This window comes from Mya arenaria, chromosome 1, assembly GCF_026914265.1.
Source record: "Mya arenaria isolate MELC-2E11 chromosome 1, ASM2691426v1".
Lineage (NCBI taxonomy): Eukaryota > Metazoa > Mollusca > Bivalvia > Myida > Myidae > Mya > Mya arenaria.
The window spans coordinates 38343918-38365179 of record NC_069122.1 but is presented as its reverse complement, the minus strand read 5'-3'; the positions used below and the strand labels follow the sequence as shown (position 1 = coordinate 38365179).

The window sequence follows — 21262 nt, the reverse complement described above, 5'->3', positions numbered from 1 at the left end:
CCTAAAAATGAAGAAATTATTGATTGTGCATGCTTAAAGAACGTTATGTAGCCAAGCAACTCTGACACAACAACTGCAGTCATTATATTTTAGAAGTGAAAAATAACATAACACCAAATCAGTTAAAAACTGTTAACATGTTAACTATGAAATCACGTGTTGTTTATATTAAAATGGTAGCATAAATACTGCTTAAACTTTTAAAATACCTAAATTATTTAAAATGATAAATGGATTTGACAAACATCATGTTAATAGTTTAATTAGTTAAATTTCAACGCGTTTCTATAAACAATTTAAAACTTAAGAGATTACGTTTTTAGTGGCAATTGAAAAATTTCCATTTGATTCACATTCGAATTATTACGTATTCAGGAGAAGCAACGCCAAAAATTTTACAGTTAGAGAAGACAGTCATTATCAAAGTACATAACATCAATGAACTGAGCAACAATATGCCCCACCTCCGATGGACTGTGCATAACCAGCACACACATATATCCAACTTGAACAGAAAAGCAAGGGTCACAAGTCGGACACCACACTCAAAGCATTCATTCTTTTCACAGAACAGACACTCACAGTCATCACAAACCGGACACAGACTATCACGTATGGCCATAACTGGCCTCCACAGTATTCATCTCGGTAATGATCACACAACTACAAGTCATCCAAGACACATTTCACATTCATTAGAAATCGATTAGACCACTAAAACAGGTGTGCACGAAAACCATACAAAGCATCAATATAATCATACTCACCATCATCAACATCATCATCACCGAAATGGCACAAAACGAAGCCACACAGGCTCTAATGAATCACGCGATGGTCGAAATCACCAAAGTCCAGCAACTTCAGATGGCCACCATCACCACGAAACTCATGTGCACACAACAACTCTTCCTTATTCGCCCGTACATGGCAATGACAATTCATGGAGTAATACACCTCGTCACAACCGATCAACGCGCCGTAGACAAGGTTGGTATCAATGAAGACATTTACCTTTTTAGCCATATATTGATCAATTCTTGTACTTTAAATAACGAATTAAAAAATAAAGATAACGTTGTAACGGTCCACCAATTATTTATTATAATCCCCTAACGCAAGAGAGAAGAACAGTTCTTTCATTAAAGTGACAATCTTATTCAAAATCAATACATGCACATGTATAACAAACATAACTTTTAAGTGATCAATTTACTATCACCTCATAAGTTAGAAATAACGTTTTTTTCTGCACAATTATTTCAAATTAGACTGGAATCATTCATAAGAACAATTGTTTTGGACATTTATTCATCCTGTATATCTAAACAATTGTACAATCTGTGGCAAACCTTATTTTTGAGTAATAGTGCATCTTTAAACTAACATTGACAAGTCCATTTGTTCTTAGTGGTAAATAATTGCCGTGGTCATACATTTGTGAACTATTTTCCTACCGATTATTTAGGCTCGCAGTGACATTGTTACTTCTCCATTTGATGTCAACTGGATCACCAGACTCTTTTCAGAGACGTTTTCTAATTTGACAAATTTACATCATTACATGTATACACTTTATATATTACTTATACGATATATTGTTTTCTTCACATGGTTCGGTGGTATTGCGTTTTCGGCATATTCGGACCATGACACACCAGACACTTCAACAAAGTAAGTAATCTTTCACGCAAAGAATGAAACTTAGGTGTCCTTATGTTGTAAAGAAAACAGGTTATCTGTTAAAATTACTTAGGCTTGAAACTGACGTCTTTGTTATGATAGTGCCTTTTGTGGTGTCAAAAGCCCTAAAATACAATTGACATCTCATGACTGAATGAGAATGTTTAATAGACAACTTAAACAGCTCTATAAATAAACTACTTACTGAAATGATAATATAATGGTCCACCACCATAAACCCATAGCATGGGAATTTACGTTAAAAATACTATTTCCTTGAATACGCAACTATATTTTCACCCACAAATATACATGTTCAAAGCGTTCTTCATGTATCAAAGCTATGAATATTATTTTAGAACATGTGAAGTTACTAAGTTTTGACATGACACAGTGATTTTTTAATTTATTTTTGTCGCATAATGTAAACAAAATGTGATTAAAAATGGAAACATATACACTTCGTTTAATATTTGTCTAGGTTCTTGTCAACAACGGTACAGGTTATAGTCCCAACACCGGTGTATTCACCTGCCCGGAAGGCGGAACCTACATGTTCACGTTTGTCATTGGCCAGCGAGACGCCAATCACTACATGTGGGCGGAGCTTGGTCTTAACAGCGCGAACGTGATTGACGCAGCAGTCGATACATACCACCAATACCAAGACATTCAGGGCAGGAACACCGTCATCTTGAAACTGAAGCAGGGGGACGAGGTGTGGGTGGATGCAACACATTCTGGGAGCCACGTCGAGGGCAGTACAACTCTGAGACTTTCCAGTTTCACTGGACTTTATTTGTATTCAAAATAAAAAAGTTTACAGGGAATAAGTGTTGGTTATATGCATACATGCAAATAATTAGCATAATTGCTGAAGCGAAGCTGCTTCCCTGTATGGGTCTTGTTTATTTTCGATATCTCGTGGCAAAGAACAAGGCTAACTAGTAGTTTAAAGGGGTTAAGGATATATCGCAAAGTAAATATGAAAAGATAAAGTATGATGAATTTATACTGTTTCAACAATCTACAACGTACATAGGTAATAACAAATGGATACGTCTTAAACAAAAGTATGCAAATGATACACTTGTTCAAACAAAGCTTATGTAACATTTTAAATTCAAACTATGTCAAAATCATTTGAAAATCATTTGAAATCATTGTTTAATTTCCATAGTGTTCACATGCAAATTCTTACTATCTCAACACTACATGTTGAAATTAAAATTTAAAGGTATTCGAATATTCTATTTGTCTGATGATTTTATTTAATCCCGTGTACCATCAAATTTCGATGCATGGTGACCCTTTCATGGCTGGTATCATTTGAAAAGAATTGCTTACTGATTACTGATATGTTAAATAGATGACCGAACTTACATTAAGATAAAGTAATTTTTGTCTTATTTTATTTCTTTATTTCAATTAAAATCGGATATGAAATGACCTATTTTGCAATAACAAGGTGTCTCGGTATATTTTTTCATCTCTCTACAAAGAACACCCAAACTTATATGGGGTAACCATGCCTTCCAAATATACATATTTAAATATCGAACACCTTAAGTATTTGACGGTGAAAAGAACGTTAACATGTGTATACATCAAATTATTTAAGCAGTGTATGCTCCAAACTCTTCACCGTCAATCCCATTTGAAGAATGATATAGAAAGCATTACTGGTATTCGTTTTCAGTAAAGTTAATCATTTGATGTCTTTAACATTTTCCACGTTAGTTTATGAAAATATTTAGGCAGTGTCTGATCCGCGCACATCACTATGAGCCTGACCGCTATTTGCATTTCCCCTACTTCTACTTTGCTTATCTTTCATGTTTTCCAAATAATCCTCTGCAAAGAAAAGGATCTGTCTGACAGCAAGCAGAGCAAGGATGTTGATGTTCTCGTCGCTTTCCATTTCCTCCTCGTAGTTTTTAACAGGCAGAATGCTGTTCCGTGGAAGGTTCAGTAGGTCCGCAACATTGTAAACAAGGTCTTTGACTGCTGGGCTAAGGAAAGTGTTACTAATATTCTCAGCCGACTGCTCGCAGAGTTTGTCAATTTTTGTGATCAACGCCGCTTGTGGTATTCCTAGAAGTAAAATACATGTAATTATGAACTTTTTCTTCAGTTTAAATAACTGCACGTATGCATTATGCATGTATACACAATAAACTTAAAGTGACAGTCTTATTCAAAATCAATACATACACATGTATAACAAACATATTTTGAATGATTATCCTTTGGCTACTTAATAAATAATGCATTTATTAAAAATATTAACTACTGATAATATGATTGTAACCGTGTATTTCATAGCAGAAGGCGCAAAAATATTAAATGATTAATGAAAGCTGAATGATTAACTTTGATCTACTTTAGTCTCATTAGGTAAAAATACCGTGTTTTATGCTCATTTCTTTCAATTTAAACTCGATATCCGGCATAAGAACCATTGTTTTCGACATAAAATTTGATTAATCCTTTTTGGAATATTAAAACAATATGATTTATTGCGGTAAATCTTATTTGGGAGTAAGAGTGCACATTTAATCTTAAAACAAATGTGTTATTGATATATTTTTCATAAAAATGTACTTTCTACGAATTAATCTGAATTAGGTATAATGCTCATATTCATATAAAAATGCAGATACTCTCCAAAAAGATAGCCACAGTTTGTTTATAATTATCCATACATATCATTTTTACCCTTTCTGTTCAATAGATCCCGATAGGACAGTAGTTTTTGCAGCATTGACTTGGACATATCGCCAACAATCAAACCATCCAGTACAAACACAGCGCAGTGGATTTTGTTTTTTAACGCGGCTTGATGACGAAATTCGGCGTCGTCACATTTTAAGAGATGTGTTGGTGACATCTGCAAAACAAACCCAACAACATCATCCATCATATTCAGTACCCGTAAATCATGTTTTTCTAAGTAAGTTACGTGAAATTACTTTCGTTATGTTTATTGCAAAAAGACTGTCATTTATTGATAATGTTCGCATTAATCATTTTTAAACAAATAATTCAATATATGCTGGGTTTGCGCCTGTAGTTCATACATTTAAAACTTGATATAGATATCACCCTAGATATTATCAGTATGCATTTGTTAAAGTTGATTATCTCAAGATAGAATAAATAAATATAACATCTACCTCATAAAAATCCGGAACGTGACCGTCAAGAATGAAATTGCATTGCAGAAGGTCCAATGTGTCCGTCTCCGCTACGCCTCTCGTATCGTAGAGCTGAAGGCTGACTGTATCCCCAAACGTGTAAGGCGTAAGCTGTAATCGTATTTAAATTATCTGTGAACATGGCTACCTTTGTTGACCAGTATCTGTCTGTGATATTCTATTACATCACGATTTCATATAGAAAACCATAGTTAGAATTATGCCATCAATGCATCAGAAACGTATGGCTACACATTTTGTTTTAAAGGGATGATATGGAAATAATATTATCTGTCATGTGTTTCCGTTCCGGATAGAAAAATCCGACCCGTGGGTACCTGCGAAATGCCAGGTAACGAGGCTTGCTGAGGTACCGGCTACGCAGCAAATCCGAGGGTCGGATTTTTCTAGCATATATTGCATTACATTTGTTTGTGAAAGCTTACATAGAAAAACGCATTTTTTTTGCGTGCGATGATGTTTTCTGACGTCATGACGCGCAGCATTTTTTAATCACTGCATGCGTCAAGAATTTCCTTCAGTATCACATCTTTTAAGGGTTATTTTGTTTTGTTTTGTTTTGAAGATATAATTTTGTAAAGTTAATGTTTGTGGATTTCATCTATTGAAATATCATAATTATGATTACATTAGGTGTACAATAAAATATATACAAACATATTACGCCACAGCGCGTGACTCATCATTGTCTTGCCGCCGATGCCGTTCTTTGCCGAATTTTGCACCGACATTAATCGAATGCAATACTTATTCCTTCTAAGGGCCAAACTAAAGTATAATCATTGCATTACTTTAAAGGCAACAGTGATGATACTGACAAATATGTAAGTTTCACTAATTTCTGTCATTTAGTTATATATAAATATATAACATTTGAGATTTCTTTTATCAATGTAAGGGCAATAACTTCTATGTTACTGAAAAATCATTGCACCATCAAGCAAAGAGTGTACACAGTTCATGTTAGTTTCATTACATTATGGCATTAGGTTTAACATAAGTAACTGTGGTTGGACCAATTTGAGCTGTTTTCCATTACATTAAGGGCAACAACTCTTGTGTTACCGACCTGATCGAGATGAATCTTGCACGAGAACCATTGCAATATATTCGTACAAAATTGGCATAAGTATATTTATTTCTGTCAGTTAGTTACATAGTAATGGCTCTGGACAGACATTTTTAAAGCCTTTTTCACTAATTAAACGGCAATAACCCCTGTGTTACTGACCCGATCTAGACGCATCTTGCGCATTCACCACCGTACTATTGTGATACACACTTCACCCAAGTTTCATTAATTTCCCACAAATAGTCACATAGAACCGTCCGACGACGACTCATTAGCTTTTGTTAATTAATTAAAAGGCAATTACTTTTGTATATATGTAATATTGCTTTATATCCAGCATTACAATAGTTATGAATCCAGACGGATAGACGGAAAGATAAACGAACGGACGGACAACGCAAATCTATAGCCTTATATCAATAATTTCGCCTGAGGGGAATAAAAATACCTGGGTTGTTGTGCTGGTTTGCGCGTTACCACCTACTCTTGCGCGGTGAGATATTCTCCCTCGAAACACAGAAGCCACCAAATTGCAGAAGCTCGATTTACCCGAGCCTAAAGGCCCCAACAATAGAATGTTGAAATGTGGCACGTCAAGTCCTTCTGGCGGTTGAATGCCTTTGACTTCTTCTTTCAAGCACCCCAACATCTACAAAAAACAACGTTTCTGTGTTATTACTGACTTCGATAGCGCATGTACATACATTCATTTTATCATCTTCAAAGCAGAATAACGCTATTCTTCGAACTACTTCAAACATTTTTGATATTGTCACTTTGTTCAGTGTTTAATTCTTAAGTATAGGAACGATACAGTCAAACGTTCTATGCTTGTTGACAGTTTGTAAAGCTTTTTGATGCCGCTGCTTATCATAAGATTCAAGATAGTATGATTCGAATTGTTACTGAGCATGAAATCTTACGTTATTTGACCACCATGAGGCATGTTTAATTCTAAAGTAGCATTCAATGCTCCCTGCATACGTCTGAACATAAATGTGGCATACTGATCACATAATTTGAAGAACGATAATAGAAAATCCCTCGCTGTTTGTAAAACAAATTTGGATGTTGTTTAAAATAAGTTGTTTAAACAAATATTTAACAAGTTCTTGTGATGTGAATAAATTATCTGACATAGACACTACTGAACTGAACTCCTGATTCGCTGACCGATTCGGTGACCCCGACAGTCAATTATATTTTGTTCCTTTCACTTTGAAATGTGGTCTGTCTGTGTTGCTTCTACGTTGTGTGTTTCTCGTTCAACTTTAATATATGTTATACATTAGACTTGTACATTTTAAGCAGGGTTTTCTTTTGATAACGTTTTGGCTATTGGGCTTGTCCCTGCAGTTTCCAAAATTATTTACACATGTTTTAGAACGGAGGAAGTCCCACTTATAACAGCAACAAAAGCAGCAAAATCAAAACTAAATATTGGGCCATAAAACAAACGTTATTTTGATTATCCCTGGCGTAATTAATTTACCTTTGTCCCAAATTCAGCAGTTTTCCGCCATGGAGTTGGTAAGGCCGGCGTTTTTCTTTTGACATCTAATAAGAAAAATATATATTAAAACCTCTTTAAATTGTCTTCTATTACTTTATAAGCTAAGTTAACGATTATTTTTTTTTTATTCTGAACATTTTGTGCACTGTTATATACGGATATACTTATTTTATTCTAACTACCTGATAATAATTTAACGACGTGCATGTATCTATATTGCACATGAATGGACATGAACAGTAAAACCTATAAAATAACAATTACAAATACGGATGATACCAGCAAGAACCAGTACAAATATCTTATATTTATATAGTTTTGACATAGGAAAGAAAACACAATAAAGACTCACTTTTGTTTAACCCTTTTTAAATATACGAGGATTTGTAAATACAAATTTAAAGTACAGTCATTACCTTTGACGGCATAAACCTCCAGCTCTGTCACTCTAATGTGTCCGTTGTTGAATTCCTTGGATGATATTCCCGCAGTGTCGTAATTTCTACCGAAGTATGTTTGCATGTCACCATTCAGATTGTATTCTCCCGAAGAAGACTTTTGAACGATACTATGAAATGTTAATACGTCATACGCAGTATTACTTCCAAATAACGGACCCAAGTGTGGTGCTGAACAAATGGCTGCTTGTCCGATTTTAACTGAATATTTCTTAGGCGTGTTCAGGCCAGAATAATACAACTGGTATAAAAATGCCGAGTTGTCATTTCTGTTTCCAGCACCCGATTCCAAGCTCAACCCCGTGTATCCTCCATACACGGAACCCTCCTTGTTGTACAAGACTGTTAGTGTTGGTCCCTGGTTGTCACATTTCTGATGAAACACACTCGTGTCACAGCCATCCCTTGTTATGCTGTACAGCAGATTGAATGTTTTTGGTCCAGTTCCGATCCAGGATTCAACTTGATCAAAGTCACTTTCCGTTAAAATCGTACACATATTTTAATTCAAACTTCAGTTCATGTATCTTGAGAAATAAATTGCATGAAACACTATCGGTTCTTTTAAACTTTTGTAAAACTATACAATTTTAAAAGATGATATTTACTTCCTTATTATGAGTGAAGAAAGAACCACTACTCTAATTTACTTAGGATAACATGCACTATTACCAAAGCAATACTTTTTATTCGAGTAAATGTATTTAAATAATTTAGTATTCTGCTATTTATCCTTCATGAAAATTGATGATCACATAATTGTCCTACGCAAATGTGTTCAATTGAACCCTTTTTAGTTTGAAAATATCTACCATTATGGTGATTTAATAATTTAATATGAACCAAGGCGCTACGGGTTTGAAGTATTATTGCCGGACACTTTTACTTAATGACTAAGTAAAACATACTAAAAGTAAAAGGGAAACGTTTGCCAATGCAACTTGGAAGTGTTTTAACCCATTTTAAATAACAAGCAGTTTTCCTGCAGTTGACAATTCACAGACATATCTACAATAATAGTGTATACATTATGATCGATATATTATACTAATATATATGAGCAAACATTGAGTTGTCCTTCTCATATCAGCTTAAATAGAGCAACTATGCATTTGATAAAGTACACAAAAGCATGAGAAGAATATGTTATAAACAAAAGATAATACAAATTATCTTATAGTAAATTGCACATTTTATTAGAATTAAATGGACAATATCCATTAAGAAATGTTGGCATATCACGGCCAAACATTTCCTCAATTACTTCTTATAAAGAAACAAAGGGATGTCTGACTCGAAACATTGAAGAAATTATTGATTGTACATGCTTAAATATCATTCAATATTTTTGCGCTTTCTGCTATTAAATGCACGGTTACAATCAAAAAATAATATTGTCCATAAAGGGATTATTTAGTAAGTTGTTAAAGGTTTATCACTCAAAGTTGATGTTTGTTATATATGTTTATGTATTGATTTTGAATAAGAGTGTCACTTGAATGAACTTGATGTAGCCGAGCAACTCTGGCACTACAACTGCCAAACATCTCAGTGGAAAATAACATAACCCGAAACCAGTTAAAACATTTATAAAATGTTAACTATGACAAAAATGTATTGTATAGATCTAAATGGAAAATACTAATTTCATTACAAACAATAGGGCAGAAGAATCTAAAAATCGATTGCTTAAACTTCTAAAATACCTTTAATTTTAAAATCCTAAAAGCATTTGAAAAACATCATGTTAGCAGTTTAAACTTAAAAATGAAGTAAATTTCAATTCAATAATATTTTACACAGCCATGCTTAATTCAGGTATAAACAAACCTAGTTCTGTTTTAATCATGTTACAGTTAGATATGCATGAACACATTTAATCTTTACAAAATTAGATAATCTAGAATGACCCTTTTGTATCGCTTTCCAACAAAAAGGTTTATTTTTGGAATATATATTTACACCAGTTTATTATTTCCTTTAAGAATTGTTAAAAAAGGACTTCAATTAATAAGTCTTTATATCAGAAATCCTTACAGGAATGTTTTCTCCACCCAAACCGTGTATAGAACGACTTGACCGTAACCGGAAACAGTTTGTCAGTATACGTCACAATAACGCGAGAAAAAAATATCTTTTCAAATCACTTTCAAACGTGAAATTAAACGCTAATGAGAACAATACATTTAACGTGTCATTAATTAACACCTTCTAACATGATAAACATTTAACAATCCAAACAATAATACGATAAACAATGTTCTGTTTACATGTATATTAATATGCGATGATTCGCGATCCGAACGTTACCGAATGTGTTGAGTTCATCGGAAAATATTTGCAATTGCTGAAAGGCCGTTCATTTAAGCAATGAAAATTGAGGCAAGATCATATGTACAAATGACTACTATTGACCCACTCAAAATATATTAACAGCAGGATGATTAAAGAAATGCATTTATTGCAATTACAATTAAGTCAACAGGACGGAACATATTATCTAAATTAAGCGCATTTTAAGTATGAACCTGATTTCCTATTAAATACGAATCAAGTCAAATATGAATACTGACAGCCAAGCTACGTGAGCACTTTTTGTACTTGTACATGTAATCTGGATGCATGTTTGAAATGCAGTGTTAAAATGGGAACTGTTTCAAATTTTACTACCGATAAAAAACAATAATTACTTGGAATCTATATACGTATTAGATAATAACCTAAAATGGCGTCCGCAATTGTTTGGAAATAGATCAACTGTAAAATCTCTTTTCTGAAACGTCCATTGTTTAAAACTCAATGATGAGATGAAAAGTTTGTTTTGCAATGCATATATCCTTCCATTTTAGATTATTGTTGTCATATTTCAGGCAAAGGAAACTCAAGTTACTTCCATAAAGTTAAATCCGTGCAAAATAGGGCTGCAAAAATCATTCTTAAAATTCCTAAACGATCATCTCCAAACGGATATCAAGAACTTCAGTGGCAAACGTGTACAGACAGATGTAAATATTACTGTGCAACCCTTTTCTATAATACCCTTAATGGAAAGCCCCGAGGTATATGTCTGATTTGCTAATCTTTGCAAATAATGAACGCTATTCTCTAAGATCAATTTCAAAAAAAAGATTTAGTTTTGATACAAACACTGCGAACTAACTATTTCATGGATTCTTTTTCGTACTACAGTATGAAGGTTTGGAATACTATTCCCGATGAAATACGAAATGCAAAAAAGTTAAACACATTTAAGCATAAATACAAAGTGCATCTCTTGAAAGGGTGAAGATCACAGTGACCTTGAATTTGAAAATGTTCTTCGAATGGAAACTCTACAATGCCTGCACTGTTGGCCCCTAAACTTGACTTGGGGATTGGGCCTGACCCGTAGATAACCCCTTTTATTTCAAGAGTCAAAGATCAAGGTCACAGTGACCTTGAGTTCAAGAAGATTGTCTGTGTGATAACTGGACTATGTCTGCACCACTGACCCTCAAACTTGACATTTAGGTTTTGGGTGACCAGTTGATGACTCCTATGGATTTTGAGGTCATAGAGTCAAAGGTTATGGTCATAACTCATACTCATCATTAACATTTTGTCATATTTTTTATTTTCTGCTGCCAAGAGGATTTATTTTTATCTGCACAAATCAGCCATCATCTGAACATAATTAAAAACTGTACCTACTATCCTCACACTTTGAATGATCATAATCTTAAGACTGCCTCAAACGCATCCAATGTCAATGACAAATCAGCTAACATTTCGGTCCATGCAAATTTCATACAATTGTCCAAATAATCCTGAAAACATGGCGCTAATTGGGGCATAATGTTTGACAAACACCTCTTTGTTATCAATATAATTAATATCGGTTCCACCTCAAGTAAACGATTATCGATAGTATGATCGATTTTGACAACACCATAATTGCAGTTTTATTCTTGTGCAATAATTTGTAATCCTTAAGGTTGCTTATAGTTTGTTTATGTTTCAAATATTAAGTGTTGTTGTTGCCTTTTGCCATATTGTTAAATATAACAACTGAACATTTCCGAATGTATACATTTACTCAGAGGACAAAATTGGAAGACATTTACCGAACGAAAATAACGACAGTAAAAAAGAAAAACACCTCGCCGGTTGAATCGATGATCGATTATGACCAAAAATAATCGATTGTCGCCGAGTTTTGGCTAAACCAATCAATTTTCGATTATAATCGATCAATGGAATCTTACTAGTATTATGATCAAGATTTTATCTTATAACTGTTAAATATTTTACATTTCATGATCAATGTTCTGTACCATATTTACAGAAATGTAGAAGAGAGATTACCTTGGTGTTGTCATAGCCTTTGATGTGTCATTTGTTTCCACACAATACTGTGAAGCTAGCTATACATTATAAACTCATTACTCCGTTAAAGCGATGCATTCAAGCAGTTTTAACGCTAGTCACTGCAGTACCGACTACTTGATGACTAAATCATGACATCGTATAAAGTTTCATCACTGGCTTCTTGATAAAGTCATGAAGTTGGAGAAAGAGATTAGCAACATCAGTATTTAAAAATTATGATACACATATGGTATTGTCTTGTTCACATGTTTAAGTATGTAATGTATAAGTTGGTAATGTTGTCCGACCTTACTTGTAACAGTCAGTGATTAAAATAGGTAGAAACCTGCAAGTATGCCACTGTCAACATGTTATAGGGCATGTTCCAAATTTAGATTTTGATAAAATCGCCGGGCTTGTTTGACTTATTGACATTCTTAAGCCAAGCAGTATTTAAAAAATAAGGTTTGTGTATGTATAAGTATCACTATTAATCTGAAATAATTAGCATGTTGAGGATGAACAAAAACATAAAAGGAGAAGGGTGAAAATGCCAAGGTTATGTCTGCTTCTTTATTTAATGTCACGAAGAACCTTCCACCCCTCAAATTAATAACACAATCGGTTGTTTCCCAGTTGAAAAAAGGGTATATGTTTCATAGTTTTTAGAACATTTGTTTCTCAAAAAGAATAAAGTCATGATATTAAAGTTGTTTGTTTCTAACTTTCAATCATTTTTAATGGCTTTAAGTGTAAAGGTGGAAACAAAATCCAAATTTTAGCAGAAAAACAACTGGTTAACGACATTATTATTATTGCATATAATGCATACATTTTTCTGACAACAATTTTGCTCCCTTTTTTCAGAAACAAGAGCGACAGAAACAGAAACTCCAACTTAAATCTGTCTAAATTAAAGAAACTATGCCTATGATTTTGTATTTTTTTCTTGTCAGTGGTTCTGTTTTTTAACTCCACCCGTGTCTGTTGATGACATGATGATGTGTTTTAAAAGGGCTAATTAAAGCTGCACTCTCACATATTTATCGATTTGACAACTTTCTATTTTTTTGACTATAAATGTGTGAGTTGTTGTGCAATTGTCTGGAAACCTGTGATACAAAATGTTTTGAGTGCTGACAAGAGTTCAGATCACAGATTTTAATATTTATGTTTACTTATGACTACATTGAAGTCATTGACGCCAAAATCAGCTGATTATGAGTCAGATAATTAAACTGTCAATCTGTGGGAGTGCAGCTTTAACTCTTGCTTTAATACAAGTTAAGTACCTTTCCTGACATTAAAATAGATCAGTATTTGCATTCCCTTGTGGTGTCTTTGTTAACATACATTTGTTTCACACATGTGTTTTATGGGTCAATAATGGAGGCATGGCAGGCTAGTTCCACAAAGATGTCTCCTCGTACAGCTAATCCAATATTGACCAAACCTGGTTATACTGTTTATGGGAATAAATGGAGTTATTCGGCCATAATTATAGAGCATCTTAAGTCATTTCCTAACTTAAATTGCTTTCTTAAAACAATCATCATTTTATAAGATTTTTACAGTTTGTTTTTAATTAAGGTATATATACCACAAGGTCAATGCCAATGCATTCCAAAAACTATTTAGTTCTTATATCATATGACCAATAGGATTATTCAAAAAGGAGAGTGACTCAACTTAGAAAATGGCGTAATATGCTTTATGAATACCTTCCCAGTATTATTACACACTTTACCAAATTAACTTGTGTGTTATTTCATCATGGGTATATCTTGGACATTTTAATTAACCTGCAAGATCGTTTAACTCGCACCTCCAATTTTCTGGATATAACCAACCTTTTTTAAAAGCAAAACTTGTCATTACGTTGGGCAAGAATAATTAGAACTTAAAACCAGTAAGTTTGCATATGATATGTAAATTAACTTGTTTCTGTAAATCGGATGTAATTTTGACAAAAGAAATAGATAACATTTAAATCTGGTTCTCTAATATGTGACCCGTACTTCTAAAATGATATTTACCTCCAGTAAGATGGTTTTATTTCATTCAGATAAAAGCTTGTGCAAGTATGTAGACCGTAAATATTGCCTTGTTTTAAATCACTGGCACGTAATTTATCATTTGATTCTTATGGCAACCAACAAATAGTGCGAGAACAAAACGATCCGAATGATTTAATGGACACGATGCCCTTTGAACAACCTTACGATTGACGTGCAGATAATGACAGGGAAAGGCTTTCGTTTCACGTTTTGAATAAAACATTCGGGATATTGTGATAACCTTGGTGCCGTTGGTGTGATAGAGCAAACAACTTTAATCTTGAACATGCCGGGAAAACTGTTGAAGATTTTCCAATGAAACTTTCTTCTCATTTTGTCAGAGAAAAATCGCACGTGAACAGAAAGTCCTATACTCTGACTTTTATACTTAATGAGTTTTGCCCCTTGCTAGACTAAAAGAAAACCGACTAACATTAGCTTCGCCCATCGGCACTCTTGTTCAAATTGAAATACTAGTACATCTTTAAAAAATATGTTCTTGCTTAAGGCAAGCTATGTCTGATAGTTGCCTTTAATTGACTTGGTCGTACCTTTTAAGAGCTATCCGGCCGTTGACATTCTAATTCATCAGAGGTTTGATAGTGATAAGTCCATGCCTTCCAAACGTTTCGATATCGCTTCAAAATAAACGCAAATCAGAGTAAACATTCCTTGCAAGGATATGTTGTTGTGTTATCCACATGACCAATTTGCCCATGCAAAAGGCAGGCATATAAACATGAAAGCCTATGTATGTGTGTTGAGCTGCTTTTTACAGTTTCCAGCATTCAACATAGATGTTACAATTGCCCGAAAGGACGATGCAAGAAATGTTGTTAATAATAGACTCGAAAATTTGCAAGGTATGGTAAATATTTCGATATGCACTCAATTTTGGCGTAAAGGTGATTGTTACCAAAGCTTGAAAATGGAGTAAAACTAATTCTGTATCACAGTCACGATTGAAAGTTCCATTAGAATAATTGGATATAGCGGTATTGGTATTTAATAAGTTAAAAAGATGTTTATATGCTACCTTTTACCATTGCCTTATATTGAAACGCGTGGTCATAAACCATTAAAACATCGAAAGCTTACGTTTAAGTGGCAATTGCAAAATGTGTATTTGATTCAGCTCCGTGTTCTTACTTATTCAGGAGAAGCAACGCCAAACTTTCACAGCTAGACAGGACAGTCCTTAGCCAAGCACACATCATCAATGGGCTGAACAACAATATGCACCGTCTCTGACGGACCGTGTATACCCAGCAAACACAAATATCCAATTTAAACAGGAAAACAAGGGTCACAAGTCGGGCTGTGATCCGGTTAAAAAGCTGTTTGGTCCCAGTAGCGGGCCTGTACATCACGGCGGTTCATTCACACCAAGCTCAAAGCACCCATTCTTCTCATAGACCAGGCTCTCATAGTCATCACAAATCAGACACGGAAAATCACTTATTGGCCATAACTGGCCTGTACAGTATTCATCTCGGTCATGATCACACAGTTACAAATCATCCAAAACACATTTCGCATTTATCAGAAGTCAATCAGTCCACTGAATCAGGTGTGCACGAAAACAATACAACATCATAGCATCAACTTCATACTTACCACCACCAGCATCATCACCACAATGGAACTAACAAGAACCATACATGCTCTTATGTATCACGCGATGGTCGAACTCACCAAAGTTCAGCAACTTCGGATGGCCACCATCACCACGAAACTCATGTGCACACAACAACTCTTCCTGATTCGCCCGTGCATGACAATGACAATTCAGGGAGTAGTACACCTCCTCACAACCAAGCAACCAGCCGCCGACAAGGTTGGTTTCAATAAAGACAACTACCTTTTAAGCCATATATTGATAAATTAATATTTCGTTGGAACGTTCCTCCAATTATTTATTATAATCCCCTAACGCAGAGAAGAACATTTCTTTCAGTAAACTAACTTTGACAGGTCCTTATTCATTAGTGGTAAATGATTGCACTGGTCGTTCATTTGTGAACTATTTTTCTACCGATTATTTAGGCTCGCATTGGTACTGCTACTTCCCCATTTGATGTCAAGTGGATCACCATATACCATATATTGTTTTCTTCACAGGATTTGGTTGTATTGCGTTTTCGGCATATTTGGACCATGACATCACCTTAGGACAGCACCTATTCTATAAATTAAGTAATATTTCACGCAAAGAATGAAACTGGTATCCTTATGTTGTAAAGAAAATATAAAAGTTAGCTTTAAAAATTACTGTGGTTTGTAGCTGATGTCTTTGATAATAAAGTGCCTTTTGTGGTGTCAAAAGCTCTAAAATGCAATTGACATCACAAACGTCCGATGAATGAATATGAATGTAGTATAGACAATTTGAACAGCTCTACATAATAACTATTTACTGAAATGATAGTATAATGATGGATATGGTCACCATAAAACAATAGCATTGGTATTCACCTTGAAAATACTATTTCCTGGAACACGCATCTATATCCCCCACATACATGTATATACATGTTCAAAGCGTTCTTCATGTATAGCTTATCAAAGCTATGAACATTTGTTTTAAACGTGTAAAGCTACTAATTTTTCTAATATTGCAAACATAATAACAATAAAAATGAAAACATATCAACTTCGTTTTACATTTTTCTAGGTCCTTGCTAACGACGGTACAGGTTATAGTCCCAACACCGGTGCATTCACTTGCCCGGAAGGTGGTACCTACATGTTCACGTTTGTCATTGGCCAACGAGACGCCAATCACTACATGTGGGCGGAGCTTGTACTCAACAGCGCGAACGTGATTGACGCGGCAGTCGATACATACCACCAATACCAAGACCTTCAGGGCGGGAACACCATCATCTTGAAACTGAAGCAGGGGGACGAGGTGTGGGTAGATGCAACCCATAATGGAAGACACGTCGATGGCAGTACAACCCTAAGACTTTCCACGTTCACTGGACTTTATTTGTATTCAGAATAAAGGAGTTTACAGGGAATTAGTGTTGGTTATAAGCATACATGCAAACAATTAGCATTATTGCTGAAGCGAAGCTGCTTCCTTATAGGAATCTTGTTAGTTGTCGCCATTTCATGGCAAAGAACAATCGTGTACAAGACTCACGCTAGTAGTTTAATGGGATAATGGTTTTATCAAAAATAAAATAATATGAATAGTTTTACAATAGTTATTTCATTGAAATTCAAATGAATTCAAAATGATGTATATCAGTAATAATAATTTGTTGCAAATTGCAAACCCACAACGGTATTAAAATGATTATGATCTTTACAGCATATAATACATATGACTAAGAATGAGTAAATACACATGTTAAACAAAACAAAAAATATGCAAAGGATACACTTGTACATACAAATCTTATGTTACATTTTAAATTCAAATGATGTCAAAATCATTTGAAATAATTGTTAAGTTGCCATAGCGGTCACATGCAAAATCTTACATTCATTCTAACCGATGCATGGCAACCTTTTCGTGCAGGTATCATCTGAAAGGTATTGCTTACTGTCTACTGATATGTAAAGCAAATGACCGAACAACCACTAAGAGTAAGTAATTGTGCTCTGGAATATTTTTTATCTGAACTGAAATCGAATAATAATTGACTTTTTTGGCATCACAATGTGTCATATTTTTCATTCAGCACACATAAATCCTTAACCCATATGTAGCCGCCAGGCATTCAGAATTCAAATATTCAAGTATCGAAAACCATAACTTTTTAACGGTGGAGTAGTGCGTGATCCAAACATTTCACCATCAAACGCATTTGCCGTATGGTGTTGTAAGTACAGCTGGTATTTGTTTTCAGTCAAGTTTATCATCTGAAGTCTTTATCGATTTCCACGTTAATATATGAATATATTTAGGCAGTGTCTGATCCGAGCACATCACCATCAACCTGGCTTCTATTTGCCTTCCCCTTACCTCTCCTACTTTGCTTCACTTTCATGTTTTCCAAATAATCCTCTGATAAGAACAGGATCTGTCGGACAGCTAGCAAAGCAAGGATGTTGACGTTCTCATCGCTTTCCACCTCCTCTTCATAATTCTTTACTGGCCAAATATTGTTCCGTGGAAGTTTCAGTAGGCCCGCCACATTGTCGACTACTTCTTTGATTGCTGGGCTGAGGAACGTGTTACTGATATTTTTAGCCGTTTTTTTCGCAGAGTTTATCACTTTTCGTAACCAATACTACTTGTGGTATGCCTGAAATGTTGAATGAGTGTCAATGATTTACATGCTAATTATTCTTAGAATAGTTTTCTTCTATAATAAATAGACAATCTAAAATAAGATAAAAGTCAAAGTTTGAAACAACAATGCTTCAAAGACAACCCTTGAAGTCATTTAAGTTCATTTATCTTATATGATGCGACAATTGGATTAGAAAATTTACGTGAAGGCAATTTGTAGTTTTTTGAACCGTTCACCAACTAAACTGTCGAATTATAAAAATGCTAGATACTTCACCTTTTTTGTTCAACAGATTTTGATATGACATCAATTTGTGCAACATAGGCGTTGAAATGTCGCCTACAGTCGATCCGTTCAAAACGAATACAGCACAGTGCATTTTGTCACTCAATGATGGCTTATGTTGAAAATCTGAATCGTCAAATGATATCAGACTCGTTGGCGTCATCTAGGAAGAAATTATGATGCATGGATTGCTCCTGCTCTATTGTAATACAAATACAATCATAAAACGATGCTTCAGAAAAGTATCAAGGAATTCTAATGACAGTAACTTTTAACAATTATACGGTCGTACATTAAAACCAATAGCTAAACACAGACAAAAGAAACTGGAATGTAAGTTTTAAAACCGTGTTTATCTTTCGGTCCAATGGGACCGCCTGTTTAAACATATTCCCAGTGTTGATAGTACACACATAATTGTTCACTTAAGGTGTTTTCCTGAAGGCGTTATGCAACTCGAATTTAGTTAAGAAAATGGTCCACTGACAGTAAAGGTAAAAACCAATGTTGTTTTGTCACTTTTATTCAAAGAATGGATTTATTATCCGTTTTGCCACATTGGTTTACAATTGGTTAACCTACCTCGTAAAAATCTGGAACATGACCGTCAAGTATGAAATTGCATTGCAGAAGGTCCAATGTGTCCGTCTCCGCTATGCCTCTTGTATCGTAGAGCTTGAGGCAGGCTTTGCCACCAACCGTGTATGGCGTAAACTGAAATTGTATCTAATACAAGTATGTCGGAAATATAGATACTAGCAAGTTTCATTGACTGATCGAGGTAAGTTGGAATGTTTGTCAGCTTAGCCATTAGACAGACAGACAGACAGACAGACAGACATACAAAAATCCATTTAAAAAGTCAGTCAGACAGACAGACACTCAGACAGACACACATACCTATCAAGAGGATATATTTATGTTTTCAAACCAAACAACTCATGCCTTTTTTTTGTCAAACTTGTCGAATTTGATCCAATCAAATGTGAAATTAAAGTTCACAGTTAAATCAAGCAAGTATGTCATTCGGTACAATAACATTGATTGTTCGCTTTAATATGCAAATCATTATCTTTACAACATAAAAACGTGTTTTCGGTCATAAGTATAAGTCGTACCATTGTCGTTGTACTTGTTTGCGAGTTTCTACCAACTCTAGCCCGTTGGGAAATTCTTCCGCGAAACACAGAGGCTACCAAATTGCAGAAGCTCGATTTACCCGAGTCTGAAGGCCCTATGATGAGAATGTTGAAATGCGGGACATCAATTTCTTCAAGGGGCTGGATGCTTTTCACTTCTTCTTTCAAGCTCTCTAGCAACTGCCAAATGGAAATATCTGTTTCATTACGACAATCATGCAACTACGGCGAACTATTTCAATGGAAACTATGAACAAAAATAAGCCAAGCAGCCTGAAATTCAAACAAGCGACACAAAACGTCACAAGACAAAAACATAACACATAAAAACAATTCTATTTTACTGACAAATCTCTCTTAACCACCGGAAAACCTAAAGTAACTATTCTAAGAATTTTATTTGAAGCAAGAGAAAAGATAACACGCATAATTTGATATTCAGCATTTGTATGATTAGTTTACCTTAGGGGACCATTCTGCTGTCTTTCTCCAAGGAGTCGGTAAAACTTGCGTTTTTCTTTGACCATCTAATGCGAAAAATACATCATTCAAGCTTTTTTTCTTCTCTCTTATGTAAATTTGCAAACTAATGAATACACTATAGTATAATAGACAGCTATTTTCACGACAAATCTATAATGCGATAAAAGCAATAATTATTAATATTGTATTATCATGAATCAAAACTAAATACCTTACTTTTGATGACGTAAACCTTCAACTCTGTCATTCTCAGGTGTCCGTTGTTGATATCATTGGACGATGTTTCCTTAGATTCGTACAATGTACCAAAATTTTGCATGTGTCCATTAAGGTTGTATTCTCCCGAAGAAGACTTGTGTACGGCACCATTAAATGTATATAGGTCGCAATATGAACTGCTTCCAAATATTGGTCCATAACCGGTATTTGCACTAATTGTTTGTTGACCGGTCTTTGCTGAAAATTTCTTGGGCGTCTCAATGCCAGAAAAATACAGTTGGAAGAGAAATGCCGAACCGTCACATTTGTTAACGAAACTCACTGGTGACTCCCAACTAACACTTGTGTATCCTCCATACACGGAACCCTCCTTGTTGTACAAGACTGTTAGTGTTGGTCCTTGGTTGTCACATTTTTGATGAAACACACTCGCGTCACAGCCATCCCTTGTTATGCTGTACAACAGATTGAATGTTTTGGGTCCAGTTCCGATCCAGAATTCAACTTGATCAAAGTCCTTTTCTGTTAAATCTTTACCCAT

General features: G+C 34.7%; 4 protein-coding genes across 4 annotated transcripts; 2 read left to right on the top strand and 2 right to left on the bottom strand.

The window, feature by feature from the left end:
• Window positions 1-792: 792 nt before the first annotated feature.
• Window positions 793-2497, top strand: LOC128226930 (complement C1q-like protein 3). Its single transcript, XM_052937051.1, has 2 exons — window positions 793-990; window positions 2165-2497. Exons 1-2 carry the CDS (start codon window positions 793-795, stop codon window positions 2495-2497), a joined length of 531 nt encoding a protein of 176 aa, XP_052793011.1.
• LOC128233290 (interferon-induced protein 44-like) lies at window positions 2442-8564 on the bottom strand. The gene is made up of 6 exons (XM_052947003.1): window positions 7903-8564; window positions 7466-7530; window positions 6422-6622; window positions 4860-4991; window positions 4402-4573; window positions 2442-3777 (listed from the first exon to the last, which is right to left on the bottom strand). Exons 1-6 carry the CDS (start codon window positions 8441-8443, stop codon window positions 3437-3439), a joined length of 1452 nt encoding a protein of 483 aa, XP_052802963.1. The 5' UTR covers window positions 8444-8564; the 3' UTR covers window positions 2442-3436.
• A 7465-nt stretch (window positions 8565-16029) lies between these two features.
• Window positions 16030-17355, top strand: LOC128226922 (complement C1q-like protein 3). The gene is made up of 2 exons (XM_052937039.1): window positions 16030-16185; window positions 17023-17355. The coding sequence occupies exons 1-2, from the start codon at window positions 16030-16032 to the stop codon at window positions 17353-17355; spliced, it is 489 nt and encodes a 162-aa protein (XP_052792999.1).
• A 799-nt stretch (window positions 17356-18154) lies between these two features.
• On the bottom strand, window positions 18155-21262 carry LOC128226913 (interferon-induced protein 44-like). Its single transcript, XM_052937027.1, has 6 exons — window positions 20719-21262; window positions 20482-20546; window positions 19999-20199; window positions 19463-19594; window positions 18872-19043; window positions 18155-18607 (listed from the first exon to the last, which is right to left on the bottom strand). Exons 1-6 carry the CDS (start codon window positions 21260-21262, stop codon window positions 18549-18551), a joined length of 1173 nt encoding a protein of 390 aa, XP_052792987.1. The 3' UTR covers window positions 18155-18548.